This window comes from Tiliqua scincoides, chromosome 1, assembly GCF_035046505.1.
Source record: "Tiliqua scincoides isolate rTilSci1 chromosome 1, rTilSci1.hap2, whole genome shotgun sequence".
Lineage (NCBI taxonomy): Eukaryota > Metazoa > Chordata > Lepidosauria > Squamata > Scincidae > Tiliqua > Tiliqua scincoides.
This window is the reverse complement of record NC_089821.1, coordinates 133,734,824-133,747,991: the sequence shown is the minus strand read 5'-3', so window position 1 is coordinate 133,747,991 and position 13,168 is coordinate 133,734,824. Positions and strand designations below refer to the sequence as shown.

General features: G+C 41.5%; 1 protein-coding gene across 2 annotated transcripts in view; it reads left to right on the top strand.

Annotated features, from left to right (window-relative positions):
- The window catches only part of RB1 (RB transcriptional corepressor 1), an 82,221-nt gene that overhangs the window by 65,394 nt on the left and 3,659 nt on the right, over positions 1–13,168 (top strand). The window contains exons 20-25 of one of the 2 annotated variants that reach the window (XM_066632450.1): positions 2,321–2,466; positions 4,687–4,791; positions 5,452–5,565; positions 5,686–5,825; positions 7,528–7,558; positions 12,174–12,316. In XM_066632450.1, coding sequence (XP_066488547.1) covers positions 2,321–2,466; positions 4,687–4,791; positions 5,452–5,565; positions 5,686–5,825; positions 7,528–7,558; positions 12,174–12,316 — 679 coding nt within the window. Of the gene's footprint in view, positions 1–2,320; positions 2,467–4,686; positions 4,792–5,451; positions 5,566–5,658; positions 5,826–7,527; positions 7,559–12,173; positions 12,317–13,168 lie in introns of both variants that reach the window. The other variant, XM_066632368.1, reaches the window with a different exon arrangement.

The following is a 13,168-nucleotide window of genomic DNA, read 5'->3' as shown; positions in this document are numbered from 1 at the left end:
TATATTTTCTAGGTTTTTTGGCTATCAATTTTGATAGAGCAAAAATATTTTGACACGGTTTATTTCATTGCATTCTGCATTAAATTCCACATCAAATGGTATATAACATGATGGTATTATTTGAAAATACCAAGGTTTTCACAATTTTGGCCACTAACTCAGGTCAAGCTCAGGTTATTGCCCCCTTAAAGCTTATTGCCTGGTGCAGTTGCTATCCCCTGCACCCCCCTAGCTATGCCACTGGTCAAAGCAACCTTTCAAAGCCTGTGCAATAGAGGGCTTGTATCCAATGCAATAATGATACTGCCTTATCAAAACTGAGTTCTTGATGTAATCTTGCATGGCCTGTCTTGCTCCCAGGGCCAGCCCAGCCTGCTACTTCACAGTGTTGTTATGAAGACACTAGAGGTAGAGGGAAATGAGGTGGGTGGGGCTGGGCGAAGACAGGGTGGAGAGCATCAAGTATGAAGAGGGCAGCAGCATTGACCATGGGTCCCCAGTCTTATACTTTATTTATTTTGGGGGGTCATGGCATGAAAAAGGATGAAACCACTGCTGTAACATTTTTGGATGATTTAAATAGTTTAATGTTACTTTTGCAATATAATCAAAGTAATTGTTATACTGTGAACATTTTCTTTAGATATAATTTATTTAAATGTTTCCTTTTTGTATGGCGGTTTACATGCATCGAGAATATAGTCTTTCCTGCCACGTGTGGTGACTGCTAGCAAAATTACTTGTAATCTTTACCACTCTAGAGTGCAGTATGAAATTTCCCCATGGGTTTAAATTTATTTTGTTTGATTTTTAACCCACTTTTTCAAAACTTTCTAAATTTTTTCAAAACTTGATTTGCTCAAGGTGATGCAAAATGTACATACATGGTATGTGTGGTAAACAATATACTGTAAACAATAACATAATAAATTCAAAATGTAATAATCTTAAAACATCCTAACCCTTAACAGCAGCTATGTCAAAAGCATGTGTGTATCACATATTGATCTTCTATGCATGTAAGATGCTGTTCTCATATGTGCTGCATGCTTCACTATCCTCGACTTGTGACATTACAGGTGGGTTCTCTTTATTCACTGATTCAGGACCTGTGGATTTAACCCAGCGCAGGTCCTGAACTGGCTGAGGACCCATGGGTAGCCCAATCCTGAGCTGCCTGGAGCATGGGGCTGCCACAGCGCCCGAAATGGTATCCTGCGCACCCCGGGCAACTGCCATATCTCCTCGAGAGAAGGGGACTTTTGTCCTCTACCCCTGAGTAAGGGAAGTAGCCCCGCAGTGGGGCAATTTGATTCTGCAGTGGCTCTTGAGTCGCACAGAATTGAAGTGTCCCAGAGCTCAGGATCTGGTCCCGCTCCCTCTCACTGCCCTCCCTCCGCCTTCCCCCACTCCCACTCACCTCTCCGCCACCCAGCAGTCTGGGTGACTGCTGTACGGCAGAACACGGGCCCAGCACTGGAGCTGACCAGGTGCGGGCTTGCGCTGGGCTAGCTCAGGTGCTGGGCCTGCAGTGTGTGCCGCCCTGAGTCTCCTGGATGTGACCGAAACCTTGCTTCTGTTGTGTTCAGGAGCCTTTCTGAGACCTGCAGAGGCCATTTGGTTTTTGCTGAACCATTTGGTTTTTGCTGAAAATCAGAAGTGCCCTTAAATACCTCCAAGGACCATTCTGAGACCCATGGAGGCCACGCACAGCCTCCCAAGGCCTTTAGAACACCCTCCGGATGAAACCAGAGCAGCGCTGGTTGTGTTTGGAGGTCTGGTGCCCTGACCTTTGGATTTCATTAGGGAACTAGAACATTTGATCTGGACACTTTTTCATCACACGTTGCAAAATGTATACAAACTTATGTGAGATAGGCATAACTTATGCGAGATGCTGGTTGTGTTTGGAGGTCCGGTGCCCTGACCTTTGGATTTCATTATCTATAGATTTCAACATCCACCAAACATGCTTGCTTCCTACAGACTATTCTCAAAAATTCTTTGTTGACTTTGCTGTAATTAGTAGTGGTTCGTGCTACAATCCTGTTCTGTGGTCATAACAATTCCTAATCATTGATTTGAAGATTCGTAATTTCTAAATAGTAATTTCTGTTCTCTCTAGTGTGCTGGTTGGCTTATATGAGATTGAACAACTTACATTCACGTCTTCTATTCCCAAAAATTTCTTTGTTGACTTTGCTGTGATTAGTAGTGGTTCGTGCTACAATCCTGTTCTGTGGTAGTAACAATTCTATCATGTGCTAATCAGTGATTTGAAGATTTGTAATTTCTAAATAGTGATTTCTGTTCTCTCTAGTGTACTGGTTGGCTTATATGCGATTGAACAACTTACGTTCACGTCTTCTGCCTGATCACCTCGAACTAGAACATTTGATCTGGACACTTTTTCATCACACATTGCAAAATGAATATGAACTTATGCGAGACAGGCACTTAGACCAGGTAATACCCCTGAGTGGAATGGATTGAAATTAGGTTTCTGTTATCTAGTTTTTGTTTTGTTTTGTTTTGACTAAAATCCTTGTAGTCCAGAGAATCCTTCTAGTGTGTTAAATTTACAACCTAAGAGTACATATTCAAGGTCTCTTGATAGTTAAACCCTGGTTTGTTTATGTGTATTAAGTTATCCTCAGTAAGCTTTCTTGGCTAAAAACTTAAGTGACTTGCTGGATCAAATCATGATCCATTTAACTATTTGCAAGAATCCCAGCAATCACTAGGTGCCCCATAAATTGTGGGGCACCTGCTAATTGGGTAAGAGGCACTTTTTCAAGTGGGTGCTCCTCTTTTTAGCAGGGGGAGAGTAACTGGCCCACCTCACCCCAGCAGTGTCTGTTCTAGTGGCTGTCTGCTGGTGTTCTTTTTGCATCTTTTTAGATTGTGAGCCCTTTTGGGACAGGGAGCCATTAGTTATTTGATTTTTTCTCTGTAAACCGCTTTGTGAACTTTTAGTTGAAAAGCAGTATATAAATACTGTTAATAATAATAATAATAATAATAATAATAATTCACCAGTAGACCACAGTCTAACCCTAATCTGCATGATACATTATTGTGAGCTGTGAAAGCCCCTTTTATTCCATCATAAAGTAGATTCTCAAGTGTGTTACTATTTTAAAACTGATCACTTGAGGCAGCAACATTACAGCTTCAGACACAATGGAGGTGACTGATTATCTGTCCCTTTTCTATGTGGTTTCAGGCCAGGTTTGGCTTTGAAACTTTAGTCACTGTGGTGGACAGCCTGCAAAGGGGGATTGTTGAGAAATGTGAACTTGCAGTTTCTTTTGGATAAAGGGAACCCCCACTTTATGATGGTAATACATTCTGGAGGCACAACTGTGTTGTGAAAATATTGTAAAGTGAACCCAATAATGCAGTGTTTCTCAAATTGTGAGTCGGAGCCCACTAGGTGGCTCGCAAACCAATTTCAGGTGGGTCCCCATTCATTTCAATATTTTATTTTTAATATAAATATTTTTATTTTAATTTGATGCTACACTGGTAAGTGAATGCATTTGGGGAAACCACCAAAATAAAGGGTTGGGACATGTGAGTAAGATACTCTTGGAGGTTTTGTAGTTATCCTCCTTGCTGTTGTGGGACATGATGGAGAACTCCTCCCAGTTGTCTACCATGTGCCTCAAGATGAGCTTACACACCTCCCTAACCATTAGCTGAGTGTCATACATAAGATAGGAGAGGAACCGGAAAAGGCAGTTTCCATCTCCTGTAATGGGGACAATAGTGTGAGGCAGCATCTCTCCATTAATATTTGAATAATTGGCATACCGAGTTAAATTGAAGAACCCTCAGGTGTTATTTACAGTAACTACAGTCAAGAGAAAATGCCTCCTGTGAGGGAAGCTAGAATGCACCACACAACTCTAAGCAGAGCAAGGGCTGGCGATCGCAAATGGTAAAATGACTGTTTTCTGTTATTGTATTGTTACAACCCTTTGCCATATCGACATAGCCGTGGAGACCACAGGTCTGACAATAGCAGAGGGCTAATAAAAGCCAGCCAAGCCTAAGTAATTGGAAAACACATTTGACCCCTTTTGACCCCCTTAGGGGTCAAATTTCTAAAAATCCCTTCTTAGTGGGTGCTTACATCATGGAAGGAATATACTCCATGAATTTCATGTTTCTAGGTCCAGGGATTTGGGCTGGGATGAGTGACTAAATCAGGACATTTTAAATTAGTGTCCTCTTAGATTTAGCAAGGGGAGAGCAATTGCTTCTTCACCACAACATGGCACCTTTTTCCAATGGCTGTGGACAGGAAAACAATTATTATTTTGTTGTGTAAACAACTGTGAACTGCCCTTGTTTGTGATGGGTATGTTAATAATGGGTGCTTTAGGTGCTATACTGGAAAGTGTGGCAAACACCTGTGTAAACAAAATTACTCCATATGAGCTGCAAAAGACAGCTCTACTTGAAACTGCACATATTCTGCAGAAATGCCTCTAGGTATCTTAGGTTCTTGGAAATGATGATATTTGGAAAATATTAGCCACCAGCAGGTGCACTATGATTAACCTAATAATAATAGGGATGGTTGCTTGGTGTTCCCTTTTATAGCTTCTGAGAAAGAGCAAAATGGAATTGCTCCTTCAATGGAATTGTTTTTGATGACTTTTTGGTTTGTTTAAATAGATAATGATGTGTTCCATGTATGGCATATGTAAAGTGAAGAACATTGATCTCAGATTTAAAACTATTGTGACAGCATACAAAGAACTCAATAATGCAAACCAGGAGGTATGGATTGCCTTTTAATTTTAATTTGTCATGAAGCTGTTTAAATTAACACTGCTTGCTGTTCTATCCAAGATTCTTGAAACATTAGATTGTGTGGACATATCAGAACATGATTTTCCTTTGTAAGGAAAATAAGAAGGATTATAAGTATCTTATTTTCTTTTCCCAGTATAGCTGTGTGTCTGAGGCATTTGAATATAATCTTCACAACATGTAGCCTCTGATGAACCATGTGTTTATTCTTAAATTATTAAGAAGGGTCTGCATTGAATCCAAATATTCCAATGAACATTGAATTCAAATATTGTGTTTACTCTCCATTTTTTATTCCCCCCCCCCCCCAAGATCTTTCCAGTCTGTCACGCTTTGGGTGGTACTCCTTGAAACTCTCACTGAGTCCGGTGCTGACATTATGTCCTGTTGCTGATCTCTCAGAGTTTCAAACTCTCTCAAAGTTTGAGAACAGTGGGTCTGTGTCATAGTGACAAAATCTGTCTATGTCATAGCTTAGCTGTTTCCATATCCTTTATGTGAGAGAGCCCAAGATCCTGAGTACGTTATCAAAAGATGATCATGGAGCAAAATCCAATCACATATGACTCAAGTAGGATGGAACTGCAGATACTGAAGATGACATATATAATTTCTAATCCTGTTTAGACTTTCAAGCGTGTTTTGATCAGGGAAGGAAAATATGATTCCATTATAGTCTTCTACAACTTGGTGTTCATGCAGAGACTGAAAACCAATATTTTGCAATATGCTTCTAATAGGGTAAGTATTTGTGCCTCTGTCTTATCTATATCTGGTATAAATTAATAGAAACTGAGAAGACTCTGCAGCACTGATGAAATTCTCATGTTACAGCCTCCAACTTTATCACCGATTCCACAGATTCCTCAGAGCCCTTACAAGTTTTCTAATTCTCCTTTACGTGTTCCTGCGGGCAATAACATCTACATTTCACCTTTGAAGAGTCCCTATAAATTCTCTGAAGGGCTTTTGTCACCCACCAAAATGACACCAGGATCAAGGTTGGTACTCTATTTCTTTAAGCAAATGACTAACACAAAAGGAAGCTAGGAAGAATGGGGTGTTGTGTTTTTTGTTAGCAGAAATAACCTCTTGTCTTATTTGAACTCTCTTTTGGTTTTCTTTTAGTAGACCAACAAAAAATATTTGTTGTGTCTTTTAATTCATTACATTAACTCATTTCTCTGTAAAATATTCTCAGAGAATCTGAAAAAATCCAGCATAATTGACATACAGTAAAGAATGCCAAGAGTAAACTGAAAAAAGTAAGCCAGTGTAACCAATGCTGGGTGTTCAACTTCTATTTTAATTTTGTTCTGTAGATCAGGGGTCTCCAGACTTTTTGGCTGCAGGGCTATGTCAAATATCTAGCATGGTGTTGAGGGCTGGGAAAAAATGAAATTTAAATAATTTAAATATTTAATAATTCAAATTTTTTCTAATTTCTCCCAGCATAAAAGTTTCTCCCCAACCCCTAAACAGCAGAAATTTTTTAAAAATATCTGAAAGGCCAGAAGTGCCACAGACCTGGTTTGTAGCAATCCCATTGCAGCGATGTAATTCCATTACAATTAATAAGTATAATTAAATTAATACAGGCTGCAATCCTAACCACACTTTGAACAAAATAGGACTTACTTCTGAGTAGACCTGGTTAGGATTGTGCCCTTAGTTAATTTAATCTTAATAATTTAATTAAATTATTACAAGACAATTAAATTCACAACAAGCTGATATAAAACTCTGAACTTGAACAGATCTTTCTCTCAGGAACTCTGTAATTGAAGAGGGATGTGGTTTTTGGAAAGAAGGAAATCTTGTTTGGAAGTAGGGTGGTCAAATTTTAGTAGAGGCAATAAGAAGGCATGATTGAAACAAGGTGTGGGACTCAACTGGGGTGGGGTAGAGAATTAAGGGAGAGAATGTAAAGCAAAGGATTACAACCTTGGAAAAGTGGGGGTGAGTGAGGAAAAGTGGGGAAGGGACAAGTGGAAGGAAGGAAGACGAGGACAAGAAGGAAGCTGTTAAATGAGATTACAGGCTGAGACTAATATTCGCGTGGGTTCTGTTCCAAACACTCACGTGGATGGCAAAAAAATTTAAAGGGGTTAGCATTGCACCCTGACATGTGTACAGAAAGGTTTTTCCCCCTTTGTAAAAGAAACAGCCACCTGAGCCTATAATCAATAGGAGAGGGACAGGTGAGGAAGGAGTGGTTTTTCTTCCTTTCCTTCCTGGCCATTCTTTTTCTGTTGCCCTATTCATGCTGTTTCCTGTGTCTTTTTCCCTGAAAGGAGGAAAGCAATTTGAGGAGGGTGGTCAAGATCCTTAGTAGATCAAGATCCACTACATGCATTAATCATTCCCAGGCTGGCCTCTGTACTCATGGGTTTTGAACATTAGACTGAGACAACCAGATGTATCTCACATTCATCAAATGGTTGTTTTTATAAGTTAGGGAATTAACAAAATTGCTATTAAAATCTTTGTTTTCAACTGCCTTTGAACAGGAGTTGTAGCTGGTAGATTTGACACTTTCCATGTCTGTGTTGAAAGATACAAGTTTATTTTAATAGGAATATAGTGCAAGTTACTTCTTGTTTATGTGCCAGTTGGATTTACATGGCTTGTCTTTTGTGTAGCCTTTTGACAAACATTTCATTAAAAAATCAGCAATTGTACCTTTTCTTCTTGTTTTTGCAGAATATTGGTGTCAATTGGTGAATCATTTGGGGTGAGTTGCCAGTTTTTAAATGTTAATATCCAGGTATAAGGTGAGCAATCCATGATGCAGAGTGGCTGCTGCTTCAGACTGTAATCAGTGGAAAAAGAAAAGTAGATTGGAAACGATGCCTAGCCCTTAACCTGTGTGTTGATTTTTTTTCTCTCAAAGTCACTCTTTTCAAGCAGATTTTCTCTTTGCAAATAATACAGTCAATGCAGAAACCTGTTTTTCTTCCTCTGTGTGTGTGAGATAGAGAAAAAGAGAGTGTGTGTGTGCAAACAGGGAGGGAGATATTAAAAGGAGGAGAAGGCCTATAGAGAAAGAATTAAACATTCCTTCTCTCCCTCATTAGAGTAGGATAGGCTATCAGCTGGGCTTGCATCTCCTGGAAGCAGATAAGATCTGATGCTCTCATGCAGGATGAGGGGATTCCTACTTGCCCAGTATTTCCCTACTTCCTGTCTGAGGAAGAAAAGGCAAAGTCCCTGGGAGCCTATCAGATTGGAAGCAAAACATGACCACTCCAAACTGGATTTACAAACATCTAAGAAAAAATACTCAAGGCAGCCCAATGAGCAACTGAAGGCAACCCAGTAAGAACTGAGCATGCCTCCAGGAGCCATGGACATACAATTATGAGAATGGAAGGACAGAAAATTGGAGGTGGGGATACAGAATTGGCCTGCTTTGGCTGGGCATTGAAGAAAGTATCAATTCATAATTTTGCTGGGGAGCAACACAGCAAAATTCATAATTTTGCTAGGGAGCAACTGGGGGCAGTTGCTGACTTCATGTCCTAGTTGTGGGCATCCTGACAGCATCTGGCTGGCCTTTGCAGGAAACAAGATGCTGGACCAACTGCTGGAACTGTGGTCTGATCTAACAGGACTCTCCTTACTAACTTGGGAGGAGCTAGTGGTCCATTATTTATTTATTTAGATATTTCGCCTTTCGTATGCCAAAGCAAATGCTCAAGGCGGCTTGCAATTCAGATTAAAATATAATATATATAAAAACAATAAATAAAATCATAGTAAGGAAACACAACCAATTGGGCAGTTGCATTCACAGCAGTTGGCATTGCACAGTGTAGCACTTTTAACCAAGCCCATTTATACCTCAGGGCTTGGAATAACGCCAGTTCTGGCAAGGATTTTACTTTCTTTGTGACCACCTCCCCACTTCTCTCCCAGTGGAGAGTGGAGCTACAGATATCTCATGAAGAGCAGTCGGGACATCAGGTGTAGGAGAGAAAGGATAGTCCTGTATTGTTTTGGGGGCTTCTGGGGCATCTGAGTGATTTCTTTAGACCCTTCCCCCATTGAACTAGGGGACATCTGCTAAAATTGAGTGTTGGGAGAGTTAGAACAGACAAAAGAAAATATTTCTTTACTCAGCGTGTGGTTGGTCTGTGGAACTCCTTCCCGCAGGATGTGGTGATAGCGTCTGGCCTGGACACCTTGAAAAGGGGATTGGACAAGTTTCTGGAGGAAAAATTCATTACGGGTTACAAGCCATGATGTGCATGTACAACCTCCTGATTTTAGAAATGGGCTATGTCAGAATGCCAGATGCAGGGGAGGGCACCAGGATGCAGGTCTCTTGTTATCAGGTGTGCTCCCTGGGGCATTTGGTGGGCCACTGTGAGATGCAGGAAGCTGGACTAGATGGGCCTATGGCCTGATCCAGTGGGGCTGTTCTTATGTTCTTATGTAAGTCCACACTGCATAAGGACTCCTCAAGAGTTTTGGAAAGACACTCAACTGCCCCTGCTCTTTACTGCTATTGATCCAGCCATTTTGTTGTCAGGTCTACAGTGGTGAATAAAGCTTGAGGTGTCAGCTGTCTAAAAAAGAAGAAAACCAATGAGAAATGAGAGTGATTGTTCTTAGACAAGCTCATAGACAAGTGTCATAAATCATAGTCCATCTGTCATGATTAGGGTTCATCTTTTGAAAAGCACTCTAGCACAGGGGTGCTCACACTTTTTTGGCTCGAGAGCTACTTTGAAACCCAGCAAGGCCTGGAGATCTACCAGAGTTTTTTTACAATGTTCACGCCATCATAACATTTAACATTTATGTGTACAATGTATGTTGGTGTACCTTGCATAACTGCATGAGCCAATATTGCACAACACAACATAATTAACTATAAACATTTTTTGTAATTACTTGAGTTTACTTTGATGACTTGCACTGAAGTGAATCAGCCAAGGATGCATAGTCCAGACAGTAGCTGCTGACAGCCAGCCTCAAGCACACTTCCAAATGTTCATCAGTCATGGTGGAACGGTACTTGGACTTAATGATCTTCATGTAGGAAAAGGCTGACTCACATAAATAAGTGGAGCCCTTCCTGCCTCAGGTGCTCTTATATCCCTGAGGGCCCTATTGCCTTCAAGTGGCTGCAGCTGTGCAGCACACTCTGCTGGATGCCCAGGCCTTACCCTTAAAGGGGCCACTGCTGACAACACATCTACCTCCTCACCAGATCTTCCTGGATTCCAATACAAGTGGGGGGGGGCAGATCTCCATACATACCAGTGCAAAAACAGGGGAAAGGTGTGGGGGAGGGAAGATCTCTATATAGACATCACAGCAAGTCCAGTGCAAAACCCCTTGCACACAGAACCAACAGATGGAAGTTGTGGGGGGGGGGCAGATCTCCATACATACCAGTGCAAAAACAGGGGAAAGGTAAGTCAGCCCCAGTAGAGTCAATGGGGCTTACTCCCAGGGATGCGTGGTCGGGAGAGAAGCCTGCCAGCGGCTCCTCTCCAGGTCTACTCACAAGTCAGCCCCAGTAGAGTCAACGGGGCTGATTCCCAGGGATGCGTGGACAGGAGCTCACTCCCAGGGAGCGTCACTCCCAGGACAGGGCTCACTCCCAGGGATGTGTGGACGGGAGAGAAGCCTGCGATCGACTCATTTTGCCTCGCGATCGACCGGTGCATCGTGATCGAAGTATTGAGCACCCCTGCTCTAGCATTTCTTCTTAGTTCCCAAACTAAGGGCGCAATCCTAACCCCTTACGTCAGTGCTTTCCAGCATTGCCATATGGGACATGTGCTGCATCCTGCAGTTGGGTGGCACTCACAGAGGTCTTCTCAAAGTAAGGGAATGTTTGTTTCCTTACCTCAGAGCTGCATAGCCCTTATGTCAGTGCTGGAAACCACTGACATAAGGGGTTTAGGATTGCACCCTAAGTGTTTGTAGAGATAGAAAAAAGAAGAAAAAATTATCTCTTTCTGTTTGCCCACATGTTTCTAATGTCCTTTAAGAAACCACTCAGAAGAAAAAGGCAATGGGTGACTGGGCAGGATAGAGGAAGGCACTCGCCTATCCAGATGATTTAACTAGCATCCGAGCCGAGTTATTCCATCTGCTCTGAGCGTGGGAGGATGGAGGCCAGAATGTGAAACCAGATCAGAAAGAAACATCTGAATGTTGTGGTTCTTGGAAGATAGAACCTTCTTTCAATTGTAAAAATCCCTACGGGGATTTAAATAGCCTGCCTATGTAAACCGCCTTGAATAAAGTCTTGAATAAAGACCAAGAAAGGCGGTATATAAATACCTGTATTATTATTATTATTATTATTATTATTATTATTATTATCCCTTTGAATCATCTTTCTCTGGGTCTGTTGCTTCAGTGGGAAAGTAGACAAGAAGAAACCTTATGTCTCCATGTCAAGGTGGATTAAAACTGTATTGTTCTAGTGTATAATTCTCCATGCAGGCATCCTCCCCGAAAAGAACCCTGAGACCACTGCCCTCTTGGTTAAGGGTTCAGTAACTTTGGCTGCTATTGGGGCAAATTCTCCAGTTCAGGAAGCTAGGAAGACAGCCACCTGGTTGTCAGTTCAATACCTTCACCAGACATTAATTGCATTGATAAACACACCTACTTGGATGGAAATAAAATCTAAAGAACGTCTCTTGGTCTACCTCAGTAGTTTTTTACCACACAGTGGCCACTGTATACTCCAGCTGCTCCCACTCATAAGAGAAGGTGGACTTTTGCTACTTGCTGGTAAAGTATTTTTTGGTTTGTTTTTGTTGAAATAAATAGGGCAGGGCTTACCCATCCTTAGTTTGTGGTTATGAACGCAAGTGTGATGAGTTGGGGACTCCTAGGATTCGTCCTATGTCCTGTTTGTTCTCTTTGAACGCTTCTTTGCTCAAGTTTCTATTTGCTTCTTTTTTGGGGGGGGGGGGGAATGTAATTTCACATGGATGGATCTGGACTAGGGACATTGGAGTTCCTTCCTCCTTAGTGACATAGTCAAATCAACCCTGTCTGCTGTTAGGGGGATTTGGCATCCCAGCTGAAAGACTGGCTTTCTTGGAGTAGGAAGAGGAGGAATTTAAGTAACAAAATTGTTCCATGCACCCTTCCTCTGCTACTGATTGCTGCCTTACAGGTATGCTTGTCTTATAGTCATAAATTGGAAAACTATACAGAAGTTTTTGTATATTATGTAGTTTGATTCTTGGTGGCCATGATGGTTGTGAAGCTTATGCAAAGAAGCTGAGAGAGGGGTACTCGGAACGTTAAGCTACTGTTTTGTCTGAGAAGATTACATTTTGAGATTTTGTATGCTCTTCTGGTAATCCTAGACTTCTGAAAAGTTTCAAAAGATAAACCAAATGGTGTGCAACAGTGATCGTATTCAGAAACGTGGTGCTGAAGTAAGCACAGCTCCCAAACCTCTGAAGCGGCTACGATTTGATATGGAAGGACAGGATGAAGCTGATGGAAGGTGAGCTGGTTTCAAATTGGTTCTTGCTGCATGGTGAGTTAAATTGTCTTAAATTATTTGAAGTGCTTTTATGTATAACACTATTGTTTTCTAAAGAACAACAAAATATTTTGAGGTGTATGTAGTTTATTTACAATTCAGCTAACTCCTGATTCAGCAAAGCATTTTTGGTAGTCTCTGAATCTTCCATAGCAGCTGCTTGTACTGTATTTCAAACTGAAATTAGGCTGGCTGGCTTCAGCAAGTGATTGCACTGGAAGTCTCAGAGAAACCTTAAGGTATGTGTGAGTTCTTTCCTAAGTGGACATTCAGAGAGAATAGCATCAGTAGTTGAGTGCATACTGCAAACCCTGGCCTTGTGAGTGTCCAGTGGCTGCCTCAAGAAGTTGGGATGAGAACAATTCATTCAGGTCCTGGAAAGGATGAAGAGAAGGTATCTGTTTTGATCAGGCATAGCTGTAAGTGAAGTTCTTAAACTCCAACTCATTAAGCCTTTGGTGCTGTAGAAGTTTGTGTTTTCTTTCCTTTGTTGTTCCCCCTTTCAGGGATGGGACTGGATTAGTTAATAGAGAGGCTGGAGGGTGGGTGTAGTAATTGCGCAAGTGGTATTTTTTAATAACCGACTCCTCAAGCCACTCTCTGTTTAAAAGGTTGTGTTTTTCTTTCCTCACCTTCGCAAGTGGGAAGGGAGAAGAGGAAGGTGGGTAATTGCTAGTTGCTTTTAATGCATCGTCTTCCTCCCCTTTGGGGGACAGGATGAGGACAGAAGACAAAGGGGATAATCACACAAGCACTGTCACGTGAAAAGATAGACTTTTCTTACTTCCAGGAGAGCAGTTCCTGATGCTCTCC